The sequence below is a fragment of the Pollicipes pollicipes genome, unplaced genomic scaffold (genome assembly GCF_011947565.3).
Source record: "Pollicipes pollicipes isolate AB1234 unplaced genomic scaffold, Ppol_2.1 Scaffold_5724;HRSCAF=6776_pilon_pilon_pilon, whole genome shotgun sequence".
NCBI lineage: Eukaryota > Metazoa > Arthropoda > Thecostraca > Pollicipedomorpha > Pollicipedidae > Pollicipes > Pollicipes pollicipes.
Genome location: NW_023596746.1, coordinates 15,722,261 through 15,741,720, shown reverse-complemented (window position 1 = coordinate 15,741,720; position 19,460 = coordinate 15,722,261). Strand labels below are relative to the sequence as shown.

At 49.4% G+C, this 19,460-nt stretch overlaps 1 protein-coding gene across 2 annotated transcripts; it reads left to right on the top strand.

Annotated features, from left to right (window-relative positions):
• The first annotated feature begins 10,306 nt into the window (after positions 1-10,306).
• On the top strand, positions 10,307-17,916 carry LOC119103817 (peroxisomal membrane protein PMP34). 2 transcript variants are annotated; one of them, XM_037227476.1, is made up of 8 exons: positions 10,307-10,515; positions 12,676-12,736; positions 13,789-14,001; positions 14,684-14,821; positions 15,142-15,272; positions 15,845-15,961; positions 16,569-16,639; positions 17,057-17,916. In XM_037227476.1, exons 1-8 carry the CDS (start codon positions 10,450-10,452, stop codon positions 17,193-17,195), a joined length of 936 nt encoding a protein of 311 aa, XP_037083371.1. In that variant the 5' UTR covers positions 10,307-10,449; the 3' UTR covers positions 17,196-17,916. The 2 variants fall into 2 exon arrangements, with proteins under 2 accessions (XP_037083371.1, XP_037083372.1); XM_037227477.1 differs by lacking the exon at positions 10,307-10,515 and adding an exon at positions 10,522-10,693.
• The last annotated feature ends 1,544 nt before the right edge of the window (positions 17,917-19,460 follow it).

Below are 19,460 nucleotides of genomic sequence, written 5' to 3'. Positions count from 1 at the left end.
GTCGCGTGAAAATAGGCCTTTTTGTCGCCGATCTTATCCACCAAGTCGGCATTTTTTACCATTTATGCATCGTCGGATGCTCTTGAATCCTCAAAAGAACTGGATGGTCTTGATTGTCAGCCATGCATGCGTCCCAGCCTGACTTATCTCTGTTAAATTCTTTTGGTTTGAACTGGGTGTTCTGACTAAGCGACGGATTGGGCTTGAATCAATCAAATTACTACCGAAATCATTACTGTAATGAACATGAATCGAATCTGGGTAAACCTTGCAATAAAAAACATCCTCAGTATTTAAGAGACATCCAAACCCTGGAATTTTATCAGTTGTACAGTATGTATAGATGATCGGCGCCATAGTGCGTTTAGAAAAATATCCCGAGACTCTGTTCAGGCGTGTGGGAAATATTTACCTTCCTGAAAAATTGGAAACATTTTTTTTTAATTGATATTCCGACCAGTTTGCTTATATTCAACGTGATTTTCGGGATAACATCTACCTCTTCTTCAGCCTTGTTCAGATAATGATATCTTCGAAAACGGATTCAGGCACGCACCAACGCGCACGCTAAGAAGAACATGACAAGTCACCTGCAGTCAGCATACATATGCCTCTGAGGTAACGAAAGTAGAATGACGTATTTTTCATCTGAGCCGCATTTCTTTTTAGAATTTACGGCTTAAAGGAAAAAAACTGTTGTGTTTTTGGTTCGATAAACGCGAAAAATTCATTTTTGCGTTTCTTGTCGTGTCGTGTCGAAGTTGTGAGTGCATTGCAAGTGTTCTTGGGCTGCGTTTTACACTTTTCATCTGCGGCTTAAATGACACACCGGTCATTCTACTTTCGTGATCTCAGAGAGATACGTATGTTAATTGCGTGTGCCTTGTAATGTTTTTTCTTAATACGTGCCTACACCCGTGTTCCATAATATCATTGCCTCACCCAAGTTGAGAAGGGGTAGGTATTATGCTAAAAGCTCCCGTTGAAACCAAAAAGCAGGCTGGAATATTACTATCTTTACAGCAACAAAGTCCCAGCTCAGTAATATTTCCAAGCATTGGAAACCTCGGTTCATGTAGGTATTGTAAACTTTTGAGGTGTATAAGCCTCAGTAAATATGGTAGCTACCAATACATGTGAAAGCTTTTCTACTCCTCTCCCTCAAATACCTTTAACACATGTCAATATTTACTCGTCCAGTTAGGGAGTTCAGGTCCATGCCCCCTCTCTGTCTTCTGCTGCGAAGTGTGTCAAACCCAGGGAGAAGGCAGATTTCCTGTATATTGATGGTAGGATTGGCTATTTTCCCGTGCCCCCTCCCCGCCCCACACGCACACAACTTAATCTGTAAAACTGCATTGGATTACCTGCATCATCTGTTCTGCTATAAATTCCGAGCCTTTGAATGTGTGAATTTCTAAGATCAGAGCCCATGATAAGCGGTGCTTGTTGTGTGAGTCCTGACCTGCATCATCTGATCGTGTAGTTACAGGTCAACCGCAGAATTTTGAGGCGACATTTGTACGTGCAGCAATGCTCAGCACTGTCAGTCTTGTCATCTGAGGTCACCTGGCCTTAAGTGCAACCGCTGCCACCGGCCTCATGCCATACCTAACCGACTGAACTGCCAGGACGGACTGGACCCTTGGCTGGGCCCCGAACATGGTCTTTGACATCAGCTATGATGTATTTTGATACGTCTTTATATTTTCCTTCGTCATGTAGCGTGACCATCTAGATGTTGTCACTTATATAAAAAAGACGTCATTCTTTGACAGCATGGTGGCTTGTTATGATTAGCTTTTATAAAAGGTTGATTAAGCTAATTAACTACAAGAGCCAAATCAAATTGGATTCAGAACAGCTTCGGAAGCTAAGGCTTCAAAAATCAACCTTGATTCACTGAAAAGGTGAGTTATTCTTGATTCAGTTGCTAATCTAGATCAAATCCAGCACAAAACCACGGAGCTGGTGTCTCGTATACAGGAACTGCCGCACCTGTATGGTAGGTCGTATTTGCAGTAAGTCTTATCGTCCTTGGGTGTCGATGGTCAAAATTTGTATATTTGCTTGATGTCGGAAGTGCTCTTTGGAATCTGGAGCTGTTTCTGAAGACTGCCCAAACGTTGTTTAGGGCATACTTTTAAGTGGAAAAGTCTGCTCTAGACAACACGGTTTCTCTATTTACTAAATACGCTCCTTAATACGTCACTGTTTAATATTGTTGGGCAACGTTTTGTATGACGTTGATGAACACACACACACACACACACACACACACACACACGCACACACACACACACACACACACACACACACACACACACACACACACATATATATATATATATATATATATATATATATATATATGTACCTGTATACCGTTGTGTTTTTTTAGCGCAAAACATAATTCGTGTTACAATCTTTCACATCTTGCACAAAATTGATTGAGAGCCAAATGACAGCCGTTTTATCTGGATCTGGAAATCGTGCTCACGACGCCAGATATAAACCTCTCGACCATATGTTGCTTAGCTTGAAGGCCGTGCGACCAGTAGAGCGGCAGAATTTGGATGACGCTGTTATGACGTCATAGGCGGCTGCGCGACTTTGAAATGGTTACCCGGAATATCATGTACATTTTCGCGGGCGCATAGCTACGAATCTACAGGTCCTTGTGGGCACTACGTAATTCAACACTCTGCAAGCGTATCTTCTGCTGCAAGCATATATCTGAATTGGTGTGCAGGACACAGAATGTTGATGCGTAACAGGCGGCGATGAGAAACATTCTGGACAGCACAAGGCAGCAGCTTTTAGTCGATGTTGCCTGCTTTCTGTAAATCATTTTACGAACCGCTATTTCACACAGCAACTACAGTAAACAGCGTTTATGCACCAGATGTGTATGCATTTATCGCATTAAATACAATCGTGGATTGACCCCAAAACTGTTAAGTGCGAGATCAAACTGGTCAGTCCTACGGCATTGTTGATGTTTACTAAATTCTGCTGGGGGCCTGTCGTTTCCTCGCAGAGAAAAAATGCGCCACATAGTCATCACCATTATGGAAATATCGCAGGAACGGCCTGCAAGCGATCGTTCTTTTTTTACGAGGCATGCCTAACCGTTAACATTAAAGCATAGAAGATGGCTGTCCACGTCTATTATGGACGCTATTAGCGATGGTAAATTATCCTGACACGCCGTGTAAGGAATACAGGCATGCCGGCTGACCGCAAACGTTTCGGGAGAAGGCGAAAACGGAATTAGTTCAAACCAAAATTGACTAAAACAAACATAAATAGAACCTCTTCTGGTAAGATGCTTCATGTGATGGTAATGGACGCTAGCAGATCTTGTAGGAATGCCTTCAGTCTGCCCAATATAAGTGAGACCTCATTCCTCTGTTAGGAGTATGTTACAACATCGATAATGCTACTGTTGCTGCACAAGATCAACATTGGGTGAGCTGTGTATGTAGCTCTAACATGCTGATTTGATGGACCTCTGGAATCAGGGCGCACACTAAGGAGGGGTTATCTTGTGGTCCCTAACCTCACCATCCGAAAGTAAAATTCCGATTCGACGACAGAATTGTAACCAAAGTTTGATGTGCCACTGTGCTCGCCATGGCCACCTCCGCGCTCTAATCTCGTCTGACCATGAGTGGCCGATGCTACCGCTCGGAGTCATCCCAACCAGGGGAGTCGCAGTTACTCTAACCCAGCCACCGCGTCACCAGTATCTTAGGCACGGCATGTGTTCCAGCCAATTGGGTTGGGGCGGACAAAATGATCTTTGGATAAATGAAATAACTTCATTAAAATGGACTTTCTTGAGCGACTGTCCACAGATAGGCAAAATCTGGCATATCCTTTATTTACCTCAGGTAGTTTACATATTATGAACGTACCGTGTTGCCCGTGTTTAATAATCTTGTCCTCACACAACATTGTTCACCTACATACACAGACAGTACAGTCTAGCACAGCTGACTTACGAGCTTGAACTGGCATTGAGGAGGCCTGCTGAACTATGAGCGTTTCCCCAGCTTTCCCTGGTCGACCCGCCCGTTGGCTGGCGACACGTGTTTGGTCATTTCAGCTACAGGAACTTCAGTCCGTCGCATATACTTGGCCCACATAAGAAGCTAACACGTCTGCAGAGGACGTCTGTGGCACCGCGAGCCCCGTTGAAGACCATCGCGCGCATTTATTGTTTAGTAGCTACCTAAATGCTGACACCATGTGTTTATCATTCCAGGTTATAGTAAGGGTGTTTATTACAAAAAGTGCATAGCTACATGTTGATGTAATAACCCATTAGGTTCCAAGACCATAGAAACTATGCCAGAATTCCAACTCTACACGCATCAGGATTTCCTTGAAAAGCTGTCGGTTGTATGAATAATTTGGAAAAACTTCGTTTTATCTGTCTGATAGGGGTGTGGCGAATGGGGAGGCCAGAAGCGCCTGAAACTCCTGACTTGAGAAATATCAAATATTGGTCTTTTCAAGATAGGACCCATGTTGACTGATGCGCCAAGGCTGGCTGCGCGTTAACCGAAAAGAAGCAGCAGAAAAGAAATGCTGACTACGCGTAGTCAGCCTTGGCGCTTCAAGATAGGGCCCATGTTGACTGAAGCGCCAAGGCTGACTATACGTTAATCGAAAATAAACAGCAAAAATACATTCCGGTCCCCAGACTGGGAGAACTTCCATTGCCCCTGCCGTATGATGTCAACAAAAAGTGAAAAGCCATGCACGATCTGTCTGCGTTGTGTTCACATCCTTCTGGTTTGTCAAACTGGCAAGTTCCCATCGAATGGTGTCCTTCTTGTTGATATGAAAACAAGATGTGTCCAAGTTCGTGTCTTAGAGACCGTCGCCTAACTTCGTCACATATCAAAGCCGCATAACAAATGAGATGCATGAAATGTAAGTCAGAAATCAGATACTGGCAGAACCAGAGTAGCCTCGCTAATGTGGGTCGGTGAACTGATCCTCATTCCTCCACCCTCAGAGTAGCATCGCTAATGTGGGTCGGTGAGCTGATCCTCATTCCTCCACTCTCAGAACGGCATCGCTAACGTGGGTCGGTGAGCTGATCCTCATCCCTCCACCCTCAGAGTAGCATCGCTAACGTGGGTCGGTGAGCTGATCCTCATTCCTCCACCCATTGTCGATGAAGCTTCGCAGGCTCGGAGCTAATGTTCAGCATTGGTAAGCTGATTCCCTTCGCGCGTCATCATGCTTGATTCTACATTGCTGAATTCCTGGGTAAAGAGTTTTTTCATCACTATGATTATCTATAAATTAGTTGTTTGCAAAATGGTTGTTGGAGAACGCCAATTGGTTAAGGTCATCCAGAGGGGACCGTGTTGGTGGTTCGGCTCGGCGAGTCCAGCTTTTGTCAACCGCGCTAAAACGGATGCATGACGGAATACATCGGTTAGTAGGAAGCTTGATGAAATACTGGTGTATCATATACCATAATACACCATATATTGTTATGCATCATACACCATATAATACACCATGTATAATACATACAATAATTGCATGCGTTATAGTTGCTAAGGTGATGTCACGGAGGCTTACGGTCGCCTGTCTTTGTAATTACCTAGGGATTATAGCATTGGGAAGGAGCTCATAAAGCAGTCACCGGTAATAAAGGACTTGTTAGTGGACCCATTGGGCAGCAAACAACCACTCGCGGTGGCCATGTGATGAGTCATAGAACTTTCATGTCGACACTGAAAGGCGGTACTTAAGAAAGTAAATATGCAAAGGTGAAATTCGTAACCAAATAAAATATACAGGAAACCCATACATATCGAGGCCGAAACAATAAATGAGTTCTAAAGGGAATCGGAGCACGATTATTTGATCTCTAATTTTAAGATGAATGAGGCTTGTTCCAAGTGCAGTGACATCACGTGACCTACAAATGCACATTGTCTCCATTCATGCTATCAACTTTAAGGAACACCAGGGCTTAGATTCAAATTGCTGGGTAGCGTCTGTTCCTTTTAACTCCAAGTATAAAAATGTAAGTAGGTTCAGCCATTTTCTCCCCCCCCCCCCCCAGCCTTCCAAACTGGTTTGGAGAACTGTGTTCATGAGGAACACCTCGCGGAACTGAAAAAATCAAGGCTGCTTGGAGTCTCAGACGAAGTTCTGGTTCTGAATGTTAACTTTGGAATCGCTTCAGAATATATATTGGTTCTTGCTGGATCTCAATTTACTGCTGGACTGCATATTGGTTCTTTCTGGATCTCTGCACGCTCCAGGATGGATATGGGTTGTTGCTGGATCTTTCAGCATACTGCTAGGCTGGATCTGGTTTTTGCTAGTCCTCTTGGCTTGGTTTCAGACTGAATATTGGTTCTTGCGGGATCTTTCGGCTTGAAGTCAGGCTGGATCCTGTTTATTTAGGTCTTTCGGCTTAATATGATGCTGAATCCTGGTTCCTGCTGGTTCACACCGTACAAACTCAGATTGGCGCCTGGGTTCTTTCTAGTTCCGAAACCAAGACCAGGTTCTGAAAGAAATCTTTAAAACCGGGCACATCTTTGGTTTCGGGTGAATTCAGCAATAATGAAAAAAGCGGATATGGTACTGATGCTGCTGTCGATGCCGACGAAAACTGATTTTTAATATACTATGTCATTGATCAACCTGAGTGAGAACGGTTGGATCTGATAAATAAGTCCTCTTCATTGGTATTCTATCGTATTCAAATTGGTAGATCTGCTTTAGCATATGCATGAGACAAAATGAAGAAACTATTTTACCGATGGCCAAGCAAGTCAACCGACGAGTGTGAATTGGATGACGGCTATCCGTCTTATCGTGTGTATGCCGATGATTGAGATCTGCACAAGCAGTGTAGCCGGTGACAGATATCAGCTACAGGGGCTCCTGCTAGTGTTGGGAGCTGGCTGGCAGAAGACCAGGACATTTAAGAAGCGTACGCTGCAGACTCCTCGATGTGTAGTGATGTATAATACACGACGTGCTCAGAAGTATCGTGTCACGGAATAATGTTGTGACGTGTGGGTTTGTTTCGCACGTGCATATATATATATTTCACCTGGCTTGATACTTTCTGTCGTCTTAGTCGAGGTCGAACAAAAGGCATCAGAGTCAAAAAGAGGTCAGATGAGGTTGAAATCAAATCAGCTCACATCACAACCTTTCTACACAAACCATCGAACAACTTTCGTCGTCAGGATTCGTTTGCTACCCAATTCGACGCAATTTTATGGTTCTATTTTTAAGCACTACTGCACACTCCTTCCTTTTCCTAATTTCCATAACGTTATGATCAAATGATACGCCAGATACATGTTATCGTCGAACATGTGAAATGGACATGGTAAGAGAGTGCTGGGTTTTTTTCGAGCTTTCAGGTTAATTTTGTGTTCATTTTTATGGCTGGCCATTTAAGAGGGAAAATAACCGACAGCTATCAATCTTAAGCTGTTTCCGTACCCCAAAATATTCAGGAATTTGGCCAAAGTGTTAGTAATCAGCGGGATTCCATTAAGGAGAGTGAATGCCCGTTTAGGCTCGTATGTCACTCACCTGAATATATCAGCGATGGAATGCATATGAAGAACACAGCTATCAAATTTATACGTAGAACGTCAGAGCCTTCAACCGCATTCAACATGGCTCACGTAGGTTCGAGCTGCTCGCAGGCTCCACTGCTGCTGCTGTAATAAAACCCGCCTGGCCGGAATGCTTGAAGCAACTGACACGGTCTGACTCGTCCTTCCCCAACGGGCTCTTCGAGGCAACTGACGCGGTCTGGCTCCACCTTCCCCAACGGGCTCTTCGAGGCAACTGACGCGGTCTGACTCGACCTTCCCCAACGGGCTCCTCGAGGCAACTGACGCGGTCTGGCTCGACCTTCCCCAACGGGCTCCTCGAGGCAACTGACGCGGTCTGGCTCCACCTTCCCCAACGGGCTCCTCGAGGCAACTGACGCGGTCTGGCTCGACCTTCCCCGGCGGGCTCCTCGAGGCAACTGACGCGGTCTGGCTCGACCTTCCCCGGCGGGCTCCTCGAGGCAACTGACGCGGTCTGACTCGACCTTCCCCGGCAGACCCCTCGAGGTAACTGACGCGGTCTGGCTCGACCTTCCCCCGGCAGACCCCTCGAGGTAGCTGGCGCAGTCTGACTCGACCTTCCCCAACGGGCTCCTTGAGACAACTGACGCGGTCTGACCCGACGTTCCCTAGCTGACTGTTGGGAATAACTAACACTTTGTTCACAAGGGAGGAGGGGAAAGCCTGAACCAAGTCGGGCCTAGGCCTGGCAATCCCACAGCGATTTTGTCACGAATATGCTTGGGGGGCATTTATGTATTGCAGGTATCGCATTACGGTTTTTCGACGCTAGTTTTCAAGCACTTCTAAGCCCTTCTGAACAAAGTCTTAAGCAGATTGCTAATATGTCTCCTAGCCAAACCGGGATGACGCAGATATGGCTTATCACATATTTCAGCACACGCCCACATAATTGCATGTTTGTACGCACTGCACGCATTGCACGCCCACATGCAATAACGATGAGTTTTGCTCACACTTGATCAGATGATCACCTTAACTTTCACCGGCCATTTCGGATGTAGCGGCCTAGATGCGGATTACTTCAAACTGGTGAAAACTTTTAACAACCAGCCTGCCGATGGACCGGAAATATTCGGGCGCACAACCAATAAAAAGGCGATAGTGGCTGTTTTCCTTGTTGAGGTGGGAAGGGGTGAAAAGCTACTGATTTACGGGATACCGGCCGAGTGGGCCCGGCCTGAGTATGCGCTGACGGCGGCGGTCCCATTCCGCCGTAGTACTCGCACGCGGAGTGTCACATTGTACTTACTATTTGGACGCCGCTTGAGCGACAGTGTAAGCGTATTTATGGGGGATGCAGCGCGCGCTTGGGCGATGTGTTGTCCGGTTGATTGTTGCCTCTGGTTAAAAGCTGCTTGTTAATGTTTATGATTCTTGAGAATGGAGGATGGTGTACGTTGGTATGAAGATACATGCGTAGGCCCCGCACGTCTAGGTGCCAGAGGGTGTTCATACCTGGGTCAGGGGGACGTTCACTAGGAGGCTGAGTCATCCCCATTAGTGTGAGTTAAGATCTGGCATAGCAAAACGACTAGACATCAGGGTTAAAACCCGTGATTACGGGTGGAAAGGCATTAAGAACCACCAAACTGAATTAAATTCAGCGGTCTTCAATGGCTCTTGTTCGATACTAGAGTCTCTGGCTGGCCAAGGCCCTCCTACTGTCTCATCGCGGACCATTAATTGTCTCACCCCGGCCAATGTAAGAGGTCTTCGGTAACAACTGTGGACACCAGCCTCGCCCCTGCTTCGCAAATGGGACCCCAGGGTCCAAGCCGACCCAGAGACAACTTGCTCGGCATTGGTGGTCTCGGACCTACATAGAAGCCCTTGTCGTCCCGGAGACGCCCGACAGGCGCGAAGAGTCCCTTTGGCTAGCCTTTGAGGGCCAGGCCTTCATCCCGGGGTCGTCCCCCTGCCGGCCGCTCGGGCCCCCGAAGCGGGCTCGTAATACGCGCCCGGTGGCTAGTCGGATGCCTTCGCTCGGGTGGGGGGTCAATTTAGCCTACTGAGATCTCAGGAACTAAGGGAGCTATGTACACCAACACCACAGGGTGCGTTGATCTATACATGAACTTACTTAGGTTCAAGTTGGGGGTTCCTAGTTCGTGACCTTTGGGTCAAATGGGGTCATACAAGGTCAAATTTCAGGCTGGTCTCCAGAGAGCCCTAAAACCTGGATAACCGTTCTAAGGAAAAGTTAACATGCTCATTTAAGGTAAGTGACCTTGTTTGAACTTTTGAAGGTCATGACAACCCAAATCATACAGGATTACCTTGAGGCTTGCGTTTGAATGAGTGACAAAGATTACGCTAGGCAACATGTTCCTAGAAGCAAAATGATGGCCTGCGTTATTTAAGGTCAGAGGCCTATTCTGACCTTTAAAAAGTCCATGAAAGGCGAATAATGCGGCTACTGTTATCAATAAATTCGAAGTGAGCACCAAAAACTAAATATTTTGGTAATGTCTTTCACCAGCTATTCTTTCAAGACATTTCGTTTGCATAGTTGGTGAATTCAAACCATTACGGTCAGTAACTTCGTTAACCCGGTCGTGAAAACGCCCATATTAGTGGCAATAATCCAAACGGTGCTGAAGTGCCCATTTTGGTGATGGTTTGTCCAATCTGGTTGGTGTACCTATTTTGGTTATTTTGAATTCATTTTTGGTGACTGGATAATAGGGAGCCAATACGCGGCATTCGGCTGAAGTGGAAATTTGCTGTAGAATCTGGAAATTCGTCGTGTTTGGGGCCACTGTCCGAGGTGCACGTACTCATTGGCTGCTATTCTCAATTCGAAATGGCCGACTCCAAGATTCCTCTGTTTTCATACTCTTCCCTGGTGCATGCAATTGCGGGCGCGGCGGTAAGCACCAAGGACGTGTTTGCCGCTTGGTTCTGTTAAAATCGGCTGTGGCGTTTACTGTGACAACCAGTTGATTTCACAGCTCGTCGGACCGATATTTCAAAACTGACATTGTTGTCTGTTATCGTCAACATGACATGGAGTATGAATTACTTGGATCGCCATGAGATCAAACAAAGTGAGCACTTCATAAGTAAGCACAGTGCAGGCCACAAATATTGCACATTATGCCAAACATGTCTAGCATGGCAGCAATGTTGTAGCAACAGCCTTGTATGTATGTTCACCATAAATATGCGTGTTCATGGCATGTTGCCTGGTTGCAATCAATTTCGGGGAAAAGACTGTTCCAGGTGTTGGCCTATGGATGATGTTCTGGCTTGGAGAGCTTCCAGCAGTCACTGGCCTTGAGTAGTTCCCAGTGCATCATGGATAAAAAGGTCATTAGGATTCAAGTCTATATCTGAATGGGGGAGTTGGTACACGGCTACCATATCTCCACCTCACCTTCAGTAATGCAGAGAATGTAGCTTATGCCCAGTAATTGTAAATATGGTTTGTTCCTTATGTTTTCCACCATTTTAGTCATGTGCAGTTGTGCCAGTTCCACAAGCTCTTGGTGTGAATGTTACACAGTCCCCAGGTGATACAATTTTCCTGGTGGGGTCTCACAGGGGCCTTGGGGAGACTGCCTATTTCTAAAATTTTAGGTAGCATTGAACATGGATGCCTGAGCCACTCAACCAGTTTTGCTTCAGTATATGAATTCAGCATATATGTGCTTTGGACTCCTGGACCTAATATGCATAGTTTTAAACTTTGATTCATTACATGGGAGTTGCCATCTGTCAAGGTGGTGAGGCCTGTGTCAGAGTGATGGACTCCATGCTGTGCTGGGGGCAGTGCACAGCATGGAGAGTTGGGGGGTGCTGGTAGTGTAGTGGTTAACATGTCTGTGTTAACCACCAGACCAGAGGTACAGGGTTCAATTCCCAGCAGTGCCCGCCCTTCCTGCCAGGGTGAGAGGCAGGCGATGCCATATAGCCTCAGCAGCTGAGTGCGTTGTAAGGCCCCAATGACACAAAATGTATAAGTTGATATATAAGCTTACCAGCACTATTTGCTAATTTATGTGGACACAAGTGTCTCATTGCAGTTGTGGACAAACTGGACACTGAGGGCACCCTTTTTCAAACTGAAATCACAGACCTTTTGCAACATGTTTGCTTTACCCAAAGCTGTGGGATGAGGAAATTGTCATACTTTTTCCAAATATGACACATGTAAACATTTTGACATGGTGCAGGCGGCTAGGTCATTAGGACGTTCTGCATGTGTGTGTGTACGTGCACACGTGTGTGTGCATGGGAGCAGGCGTGCGTGCGTGTGTGGGTGTATGTAGGTGTGTGCAGCAAGCAAACAAGCAGGGATCATTATTTCCTGCTCAGCTGACTTCACTCTACCTGACTATTGAGACACCCCTGTCACTCGACAGACAAAAGGCTGGTTATTATTCCATTGACTATTTTATTTTACTAGACTAGATTTTATTTTACTAGATGAGGACCCTGATATACCCCAGAGCTGTTCATAACATCATGATGCATTTTCTCATAACATTAGATTGAAATGATTATTGGTGACATATCCTGTCTGTTGTCATGCTTGGCAGTAGTTGCTTTCATTATTCTTCCTCTTAATATTTGTTTGCGTGATAATGCCCTATTATTTCAATGATATATGTTATATGCATATATAAATATATGATGTACCATAACTTTCAGTGACATTTGTTTGTGTCATAATGCCCTGCCACTAACCTTGAATACCTTTTTACTCATCTACCTGGCATGTGTAGTATCTCTCCTACTTCCTAGCAGGGAGTGCTGCAGCTTTGCAATTTTCTGCTCCTAATATGGTTGTAACTGTTGTGTGCCCTACTGTGGACATGAGCAGGCCATCCTGGTCACCTGTTCATGGGCGATGGGTGGACAGAAAAAATCAGCAATCTGCTGGCAATCACTGTATTCAGTTGCAATTCAAAAATTGCACAGTTGCACATCCGGGGCTGCATAGCAGCAGAGAGCATAGCCCTCATCTTGCTTGTAATTGGGAAAAGGTGTATAAATGAAGCTAACTGGAAAAATGTGCTGCTCACAGGGAAGCTCAGTGGCAATGTCCTTGACTTATCCCTTGGACACTGTGAGGACACGACTTCAGTGTGAGTATATTACCGAGGGCATGACTGATGCTTCTAAGGCAGACATTTTAACAATTGTGTTTGCTGTTTTCCTACTGTAGTGTCTGTTGTCATTCATCAACTGATGTTTCATGACTGTTCCTGACCTCGACAGCAGGGCCTACCCTTACTGTCTGGTGGTGATGATTCGAGTCCTAGGGCATGTTGGCTGTCGTACTCATTATGAGCCTGCTTCCCTGTCTGTGTTAGATGCTGTCTGTTGTTGTTATGATGTACTGTTTGTCCATCCTTTTGTCATGTCCTTCCCTTGCTATACTTCCTTGCATGTGCATGAGATATGGCTTGTACAGTGGCTGTATTAGTCGCAGGGTGATGCTATTTACCTGGCTATTTCTGTTCATGACCTCTCCTCTGTCTGCATATAATGCAGCTATTGCTCTGCTGTGACTTTTTCATAGTCTGACCTACTCCGGTTCTTGCTCTTCAGTGACTTGCTGTGCCCTGATGATGTCTGCTTGCAGCCTGATGTCTAGTCTGCTTGCAGCCTGATGTCTAGTCTGTTGTGTCTGATGATAAATTGACCTTCTGTGACTCCATCTCTGAATTGACCCACCCCAGTTGTTGTTGGCCGTAATTTGTCAGTTCTGGCAGCTCCGCTGTTTAGAGCATCTGCCTTCCCATTCACCCACCCATGAAAGAGTGGGCTCAGGTCACTTTAAGGCCTTCCCTGACCTGAACTGACTGGAAACTTTGACAATGTGGACCATATCTACTTGTAGTTACAACACCTACCCAATGTTTATATTTATGCCCAGACCAAGAGCTGTGTCTGTGCCCCAGCCATCCCCCAGGTTGTTTATTCATGTGTGACTACATGTCTTGCCTTCAGCCTGACCTGATTTCCCTTGGCAAATGGAATTAGTGTCGTGTGTCCATGACCTGACCTGACGTGACCTGCGCTGACTGTCTGTCTGTGACCTGACCTTATGTTCACTGTGCTGTGCCTGCCCATGACCTGGCCTGCATAGGTCTGTTCCATGATGGCTGATGTTCTCCTATCCTGCTGTGACCAGTGGAGGAGGGCCGGCGCGCGGCACCCACGGCGGTGCTGCTGGTCCAGCTGGCGCGCCAGGAGGGCATCACCAGCCTGTACCGCGGCATCGTCCCTGTCATCCAGTCGCTCTTCTCCTCCAACTTTGTCTACTTTTACACCTTCCATGGCCTGAAGCGGCTGGTGGTGGGCGAACAGAGCGCGCCCAAGGACTTGCTCATGGCCATGACAGCAGGTGGGCGGCCGCGGGCCCGTGACAGACGTGGAGCCTGCTTTGGATGCATTGTGGGCCCTGCTGTACACTGATCAGTCTGTGGGGGAAGGGAGAGGGGGCTCCTCTGATGACATGTCTTTCACGTGTGCTTCAGAGTGCGATGCTATGATTTATAACGTACGTTTGTGCAAAAGAGCTCAGATTTGTTAGTTCACTGGTACTCTACATGTCTTGGACATGTTGATGTTACATTTCAGTGGGTAATCTATCATATCATATGGGTAATCTATGGTATGCCCCTACAACGACGAATCCTGCTTGCGCAATAGTCGCCGTCGACAGCGCCGTCGGCAGGTCCTGACTAACCATAGATGATCGCTAGCGACATTTCGTATCCTTTACTTGGTTTCCCCCAGAGCTGTAAAAATGAATGGGCGTCACCTCATCGATTTTCCCCGTTGATTTTCCCGATTTCCCCCGTTGTGGGAGATCGCCTAGTTGTGTGAGCTGGTGCGGGTCAGGTGTTGAGGTGCGGCGTCAGTTGGGCCGTGTTATGCTGACGAGGCGTGGTGTCTGGGCCGACGCCGATTGTGGCGCGGGTGGCGCGCCAGCCCGACCCGGGCCGTGCCGCCGCCCGCGCCCGGCTCCCGGCTCTTGGCTCCCGGCTCCCGGCTCCCGGTGACACCCCTCTGCGGTGCCGCAGGCTGTGTCAACGTGTTGCTCACCAATCCGCTGTGGGTGGCCAACACGCGCATGAAGATGGAGGGCGTGGCGGAGCTGAGCGAGCGGGTCCGCGGGCAGGCGCGGCCGCCCGCCAGCAGGCGCTACCGTAGTCTGGCCGGTGCGTCACAGCCGGGCCTTGTTCCCAAGGCTGACTCTAGCGCGCTATGCTCCTGCGTGAGGCGGGGACCCGCACCGATCAGTCAGCGGCTCTGGCATGAGGCGGGGACCCGCACCGATCAGCCCTTTACCACCACCCTTTTCGTGGTCAGCCTGCACGTCGGACTCCGTGATGTGAAAGTGAACGAGACGCAGGTCTTCATTGACGCCATATAGCCGGGCGTCGCGCGACAACTGGTCGTGTTTCGTCCGCCCGGTCGAGCTCATTCGTGCGCTCGCCCGCTCGCCCGCCCGGTGACACGGCGGCTGGGTCGTCGGCAGACGGCGTGCGTCGCATCGCCACTGAGGAGGGCACCGGCGCCCTCTACAACGGCCTGACGCCCTCGCTCATGCTCACCTCCAACCCGGCCGTTCAGTTCGTGGCTTACGAGGCCGCCAAACGCTATCTGGAGGTGAGTCGGCGGGGTCGACTCCATCTGGGCGGGACCGGCACGTGCCAGCGTTAGAGCAGGTGACGGCCCTGGTCGGCGGAAGGAGGAGCTGGGCCGGCACGTGCCTCCCGTTCGGCCAGCCTCCATGGACGGCAGTCCAGTTCCGAGCCTCCATGGACGGCAAGGGTGCGGGGTGGGCTAGCCCGTGCGAGCGACTGCTGCTGATCTACAGGGGGTATCGCTGCGGTCGTCCTCGGACGCCACCACACGGGCACCATCTCACACTGACCAATTGGTGGGCTCCGGGCTGTCACTCGGGGGTCTTCATTTGCGTGACGAACATGTCCTGACGGCTTCAGTGCTCTCCATATGTTCTGACCCCGCTGTGCTCGCCGTGTGTTCTGATCCGCTGTGTTCGCCGTGTGTTGTGACCCGCGCCATGCTCTCAGTATGTTCTGACCCCGCTGTGCTCGCCGTGCGTTCTGACCCCGCCGTGCTCGCCATGTGTTCTGACCCTGCTGTGTTCGCTGTGTGTTGTGACCCATGTGCGTTGTTCCCCGCGCCGTGTTCTGACCCTCGGCTGTGTCCTCCAGCGTCTGAAGCCGGGCGTGCCGCTCAGCGCCACCACAGTGTTCGTGGTGGGCGCCGCCTGCAAGGCGCTGGCCACCATCATCACCTACCCCCTGCAGATGGTGCAGGCCAAACTGCGGGTATGGCTGCCGCCTCCACCGGCCCCCTATCGAACGCCGGGCCGTCACTCTTCCCACACGTTACGGGCGTGGCCGGGTTTGCCGGCAAATGTCAGTCTTATTGAAGCTCGGTGATGGCGCACACATTGAGCGGCCTTACCCGCTCGACGTGACAAGCTGTGTTCGTGATTGCCTGTCACGTTTGTTATTGTTTCTTATCCGTGCGGGACTTGGTCGTCTTTCCATGACGTTTCTTTTCATGCTGGTATATTTTCGGTGGTGTCTTAAAGCGACCCTTTCCGTGGTCTCCAGTTATTTCCTTGGGCGCCTTTATGGCGCCGATCTGGTCGTCACTCGTGTGTAGTCTCCAACTTGGCCTCAAAATAAAGCCTCTGCGCGTTTATGACGGACGTACGGTAAATACGTTTTTGCAACATCCACATTCATCATGCCTCACAAAGCATTCCGTGCGTCGAAATCGCACGACTCTGCAGTTCGGTTGTCGTCGCAGGCGTCGGTGTGACCGGTCCGGCGGCAGCGGTGTCTCCCCCGAGCCTCACGACTGCGTGCCGGTTTGGTCTGACCTGATCTCACGGAGCGTAGTCTGATCTGATCTGGTCCGGTGCAGGTGGGCGGTCTGGTCCTCGAGGACGGCACCAGGGAGCTGCGCGTCCTGCGCATCCTGCTGCTCCTCTACAGGTCAGGCGATCGGGCGCCGGGCCTCAGTCCGCGTACCGCGCAACGTATGGGTTGTGAGGTCGGATTGTGTGGACAGATGATTCATGCCCAAGTGACATCTTGAACGTAGTTGTTAAGTACGGAGATCAGAGGCCTCGTCACGTTACGGCGGTGGATGTGGGGCCGTGAGGTAGTTGTGCCGCCAGACTAGGGGCTAGAACCAAACCAGAGGTACGGGACTCGGTCCCTCGCGTTGCTCGCCTTTCCTGCCACGGTGAGAGGCAGGTAGGCGACGCCATGTAACCTAAGCGGCTGAGCGCGTCGTAAAGTCTCGATGACGAACGAGTTGTGCCGCCCTGTGGAGGGCCTCTTCCTTCCTGCCGGACGGCACTGCCACCGGACAAGGCCGCCATCTCACCTCGGGTCGGCCGTCCGTAGGCACGGCGGCCTGGCCGGCGTCTTCAAGGGCCTGGAGGCTAAGATGCTGCAGACAGTGCTGACGGCGGCGCTCATGTTCGTGCTCTACGAGAAGATCGCCCGCTTTGTCTTCTTCCTGCTGCTGGGTCGGCGGGGGTAGACGACATTAGTGCTGGACGGCTGTGCTGTCGTTCTGCCGGGGCGGCGCCGGCGCTCGACTCGAGACTTGGCCGCCGCGGGTATTGCCTGTCCAGGCCGACACCCCGGCCAGCACCGCACACCCGCGCAACAGTCGGCACAGTGCAGGGCATTGTCAGCGATTGGCGGTGCCGTGTTGTCAGTACCTCAGGCTTATAGACGTCATATACTACGCCTAGTTTTCAGTTGGTTGTCATGTACCAGGGATGCATAATTGCATGTTCGTCACTAGTATTATTTCGTAAAACGTGACATGAGGCGCTGATGTAGGCAAACAAATTGGGCGATTAGCTTGTCGGCGAGTGAGCCAGGGTTGACATGACGTGGCAAAGCTCCTTCCAGCGTTAATTACTTAGGAGCACCCAGGCACGTTTCAAGGGTGACTTGGCATTTGCATCGCCATTGCCTTCTGTTTCGAGTGCGTCCTAGATCAGTTGTGAGTCAATTTGAGTGACCTTTTAGCCTGTACATTCTCGGGATTTACACGGATTGCGGGCGTGAGGCGCCCAGATTTCTCTCAAGTTGAGATATATTTATCAATAAGGCCAAAAATATATGCGTAGAAGTCATTTTTTTCAGAACGTACTGTACAGGTCAATTTGCCCATGTGAACCATTATTCTTGGCTGCTCGTTGCTGCTGTCGCAATGTTCGTTGCTTCAAATTTTTGGGAACAACGCCAGCGCTGTCTGTGCTATACGTACCTCGCAGTTTTACCTCTCCAGACCGCGCATCACCAGAGAAATACGCGGAGGCTTGGCTCGTCCAATCCGATGCGTGCTAATATTCCGTGCAATATGCAGCTGACCAATCAGTCGACCGTAGGCCGGTGGCCGGTATCTGTCTGTCGACAGCGAGCCGTGGCTGTGACCATTGGAGGTGCGACTCTGCGCGTGCCTCTGCGACGGTACGAGATTCTCATGTGTTCATGTGTTCCCTCGCACATCCGTATGTTTCGGACGGGCTTGGAGCGCGGCGAGTGGAGCGGCGTAATTGAGCGCTGGTTCGTACCACCATGTGAGAGCGTGGAATACACTAGCAGGAATGGAGAGTTCTGTTACTAGTTGTATGATTCAGTTTGTCTTTTACGACCTCCGTCAGCGAGACATGAACGTAAAGCAGGACCAGACAGCGACTCAACCCGACTGATTTTCCAACGGGGTGTTATTCGAACGCCATGAGAGTGGCGACATCGCGAGCACGTCGCCCACCCGCACGATTTGAATAGGTGTCCAGTGTTATAAACAGCCACGCGTACTGCATACGATCACTTGTCGGGATGTTACACACATGGTGCTGTAGCTGGGTGGTGGACAATTAATACACCCACTGGCACCCGACCTGAACGAATTGGCCGCCATCGTTGAGGTCAAGTAAATGGATTGGGAGCCGCGACGATGGTGGGATGGACGTATGCAGCGCCCATCAAGGTTTAGTCCTCTGAGGTTACAGGGGGCGGCTGGAGGGGACGAAAGCCAGTTCCAGCGAGGGCCGATTCGAATTTATGTTACATGTTGCCGGTACTTATCACTTTCTCGCTAATTCCCCGACATACGCCAAGATAACTCGTGAGTCGGATGCGCAAAATCTCACTTCTGCAGTGTTATAACTGGGTTATTCATTGTTGAGCTTTGCTTATTCTATGCAACCAGCATGTTTTTTTTTTCTCCAAGACATACTGATGTCATTGCTCTACACCTGCCTTATCTGTCCTGATCATTCGTGTAACTTGCGGAAGCGTGTCCCGGCCGTTTTCATGGAATTGCCTTGCATTGCAAAACCAGCTGATTTAACTTCCCGATATCCTGTCAGCCCACTGACTTCTGCTAAATTGACAAGCCGCGCTTTCTTAAGGTTCACTTCACATCAGCGGTGCTCGCATCTAGGTTGTGAACGCATCTAAATAATCACGTTGCAAGGACTGGTTCACTGTGGTTCACACGTCAGCTCCAGCACTACCGGCTAAACCCGGCAGCAAGTGATGAATTCCCTGTATTTACACAGCGATGGTGGATGACGTGGCTGAAGCAGAACGGTACCGGGTGATAACGGCCAGTCCTGACGCCGTTGACGCACCTGGACGAGCGGCCAGAGGTCGGGGCCAACACACTAGTGACGACATCGGCCGCGGTCTGAGGCGCCGCACCAGCTGACTGGTGGCTGACGCTCGAGCCCAGGCGCCAGGCGCCGGTCAGCGCAGCAACTCATTCTGCGCCGGCACTGCCCAG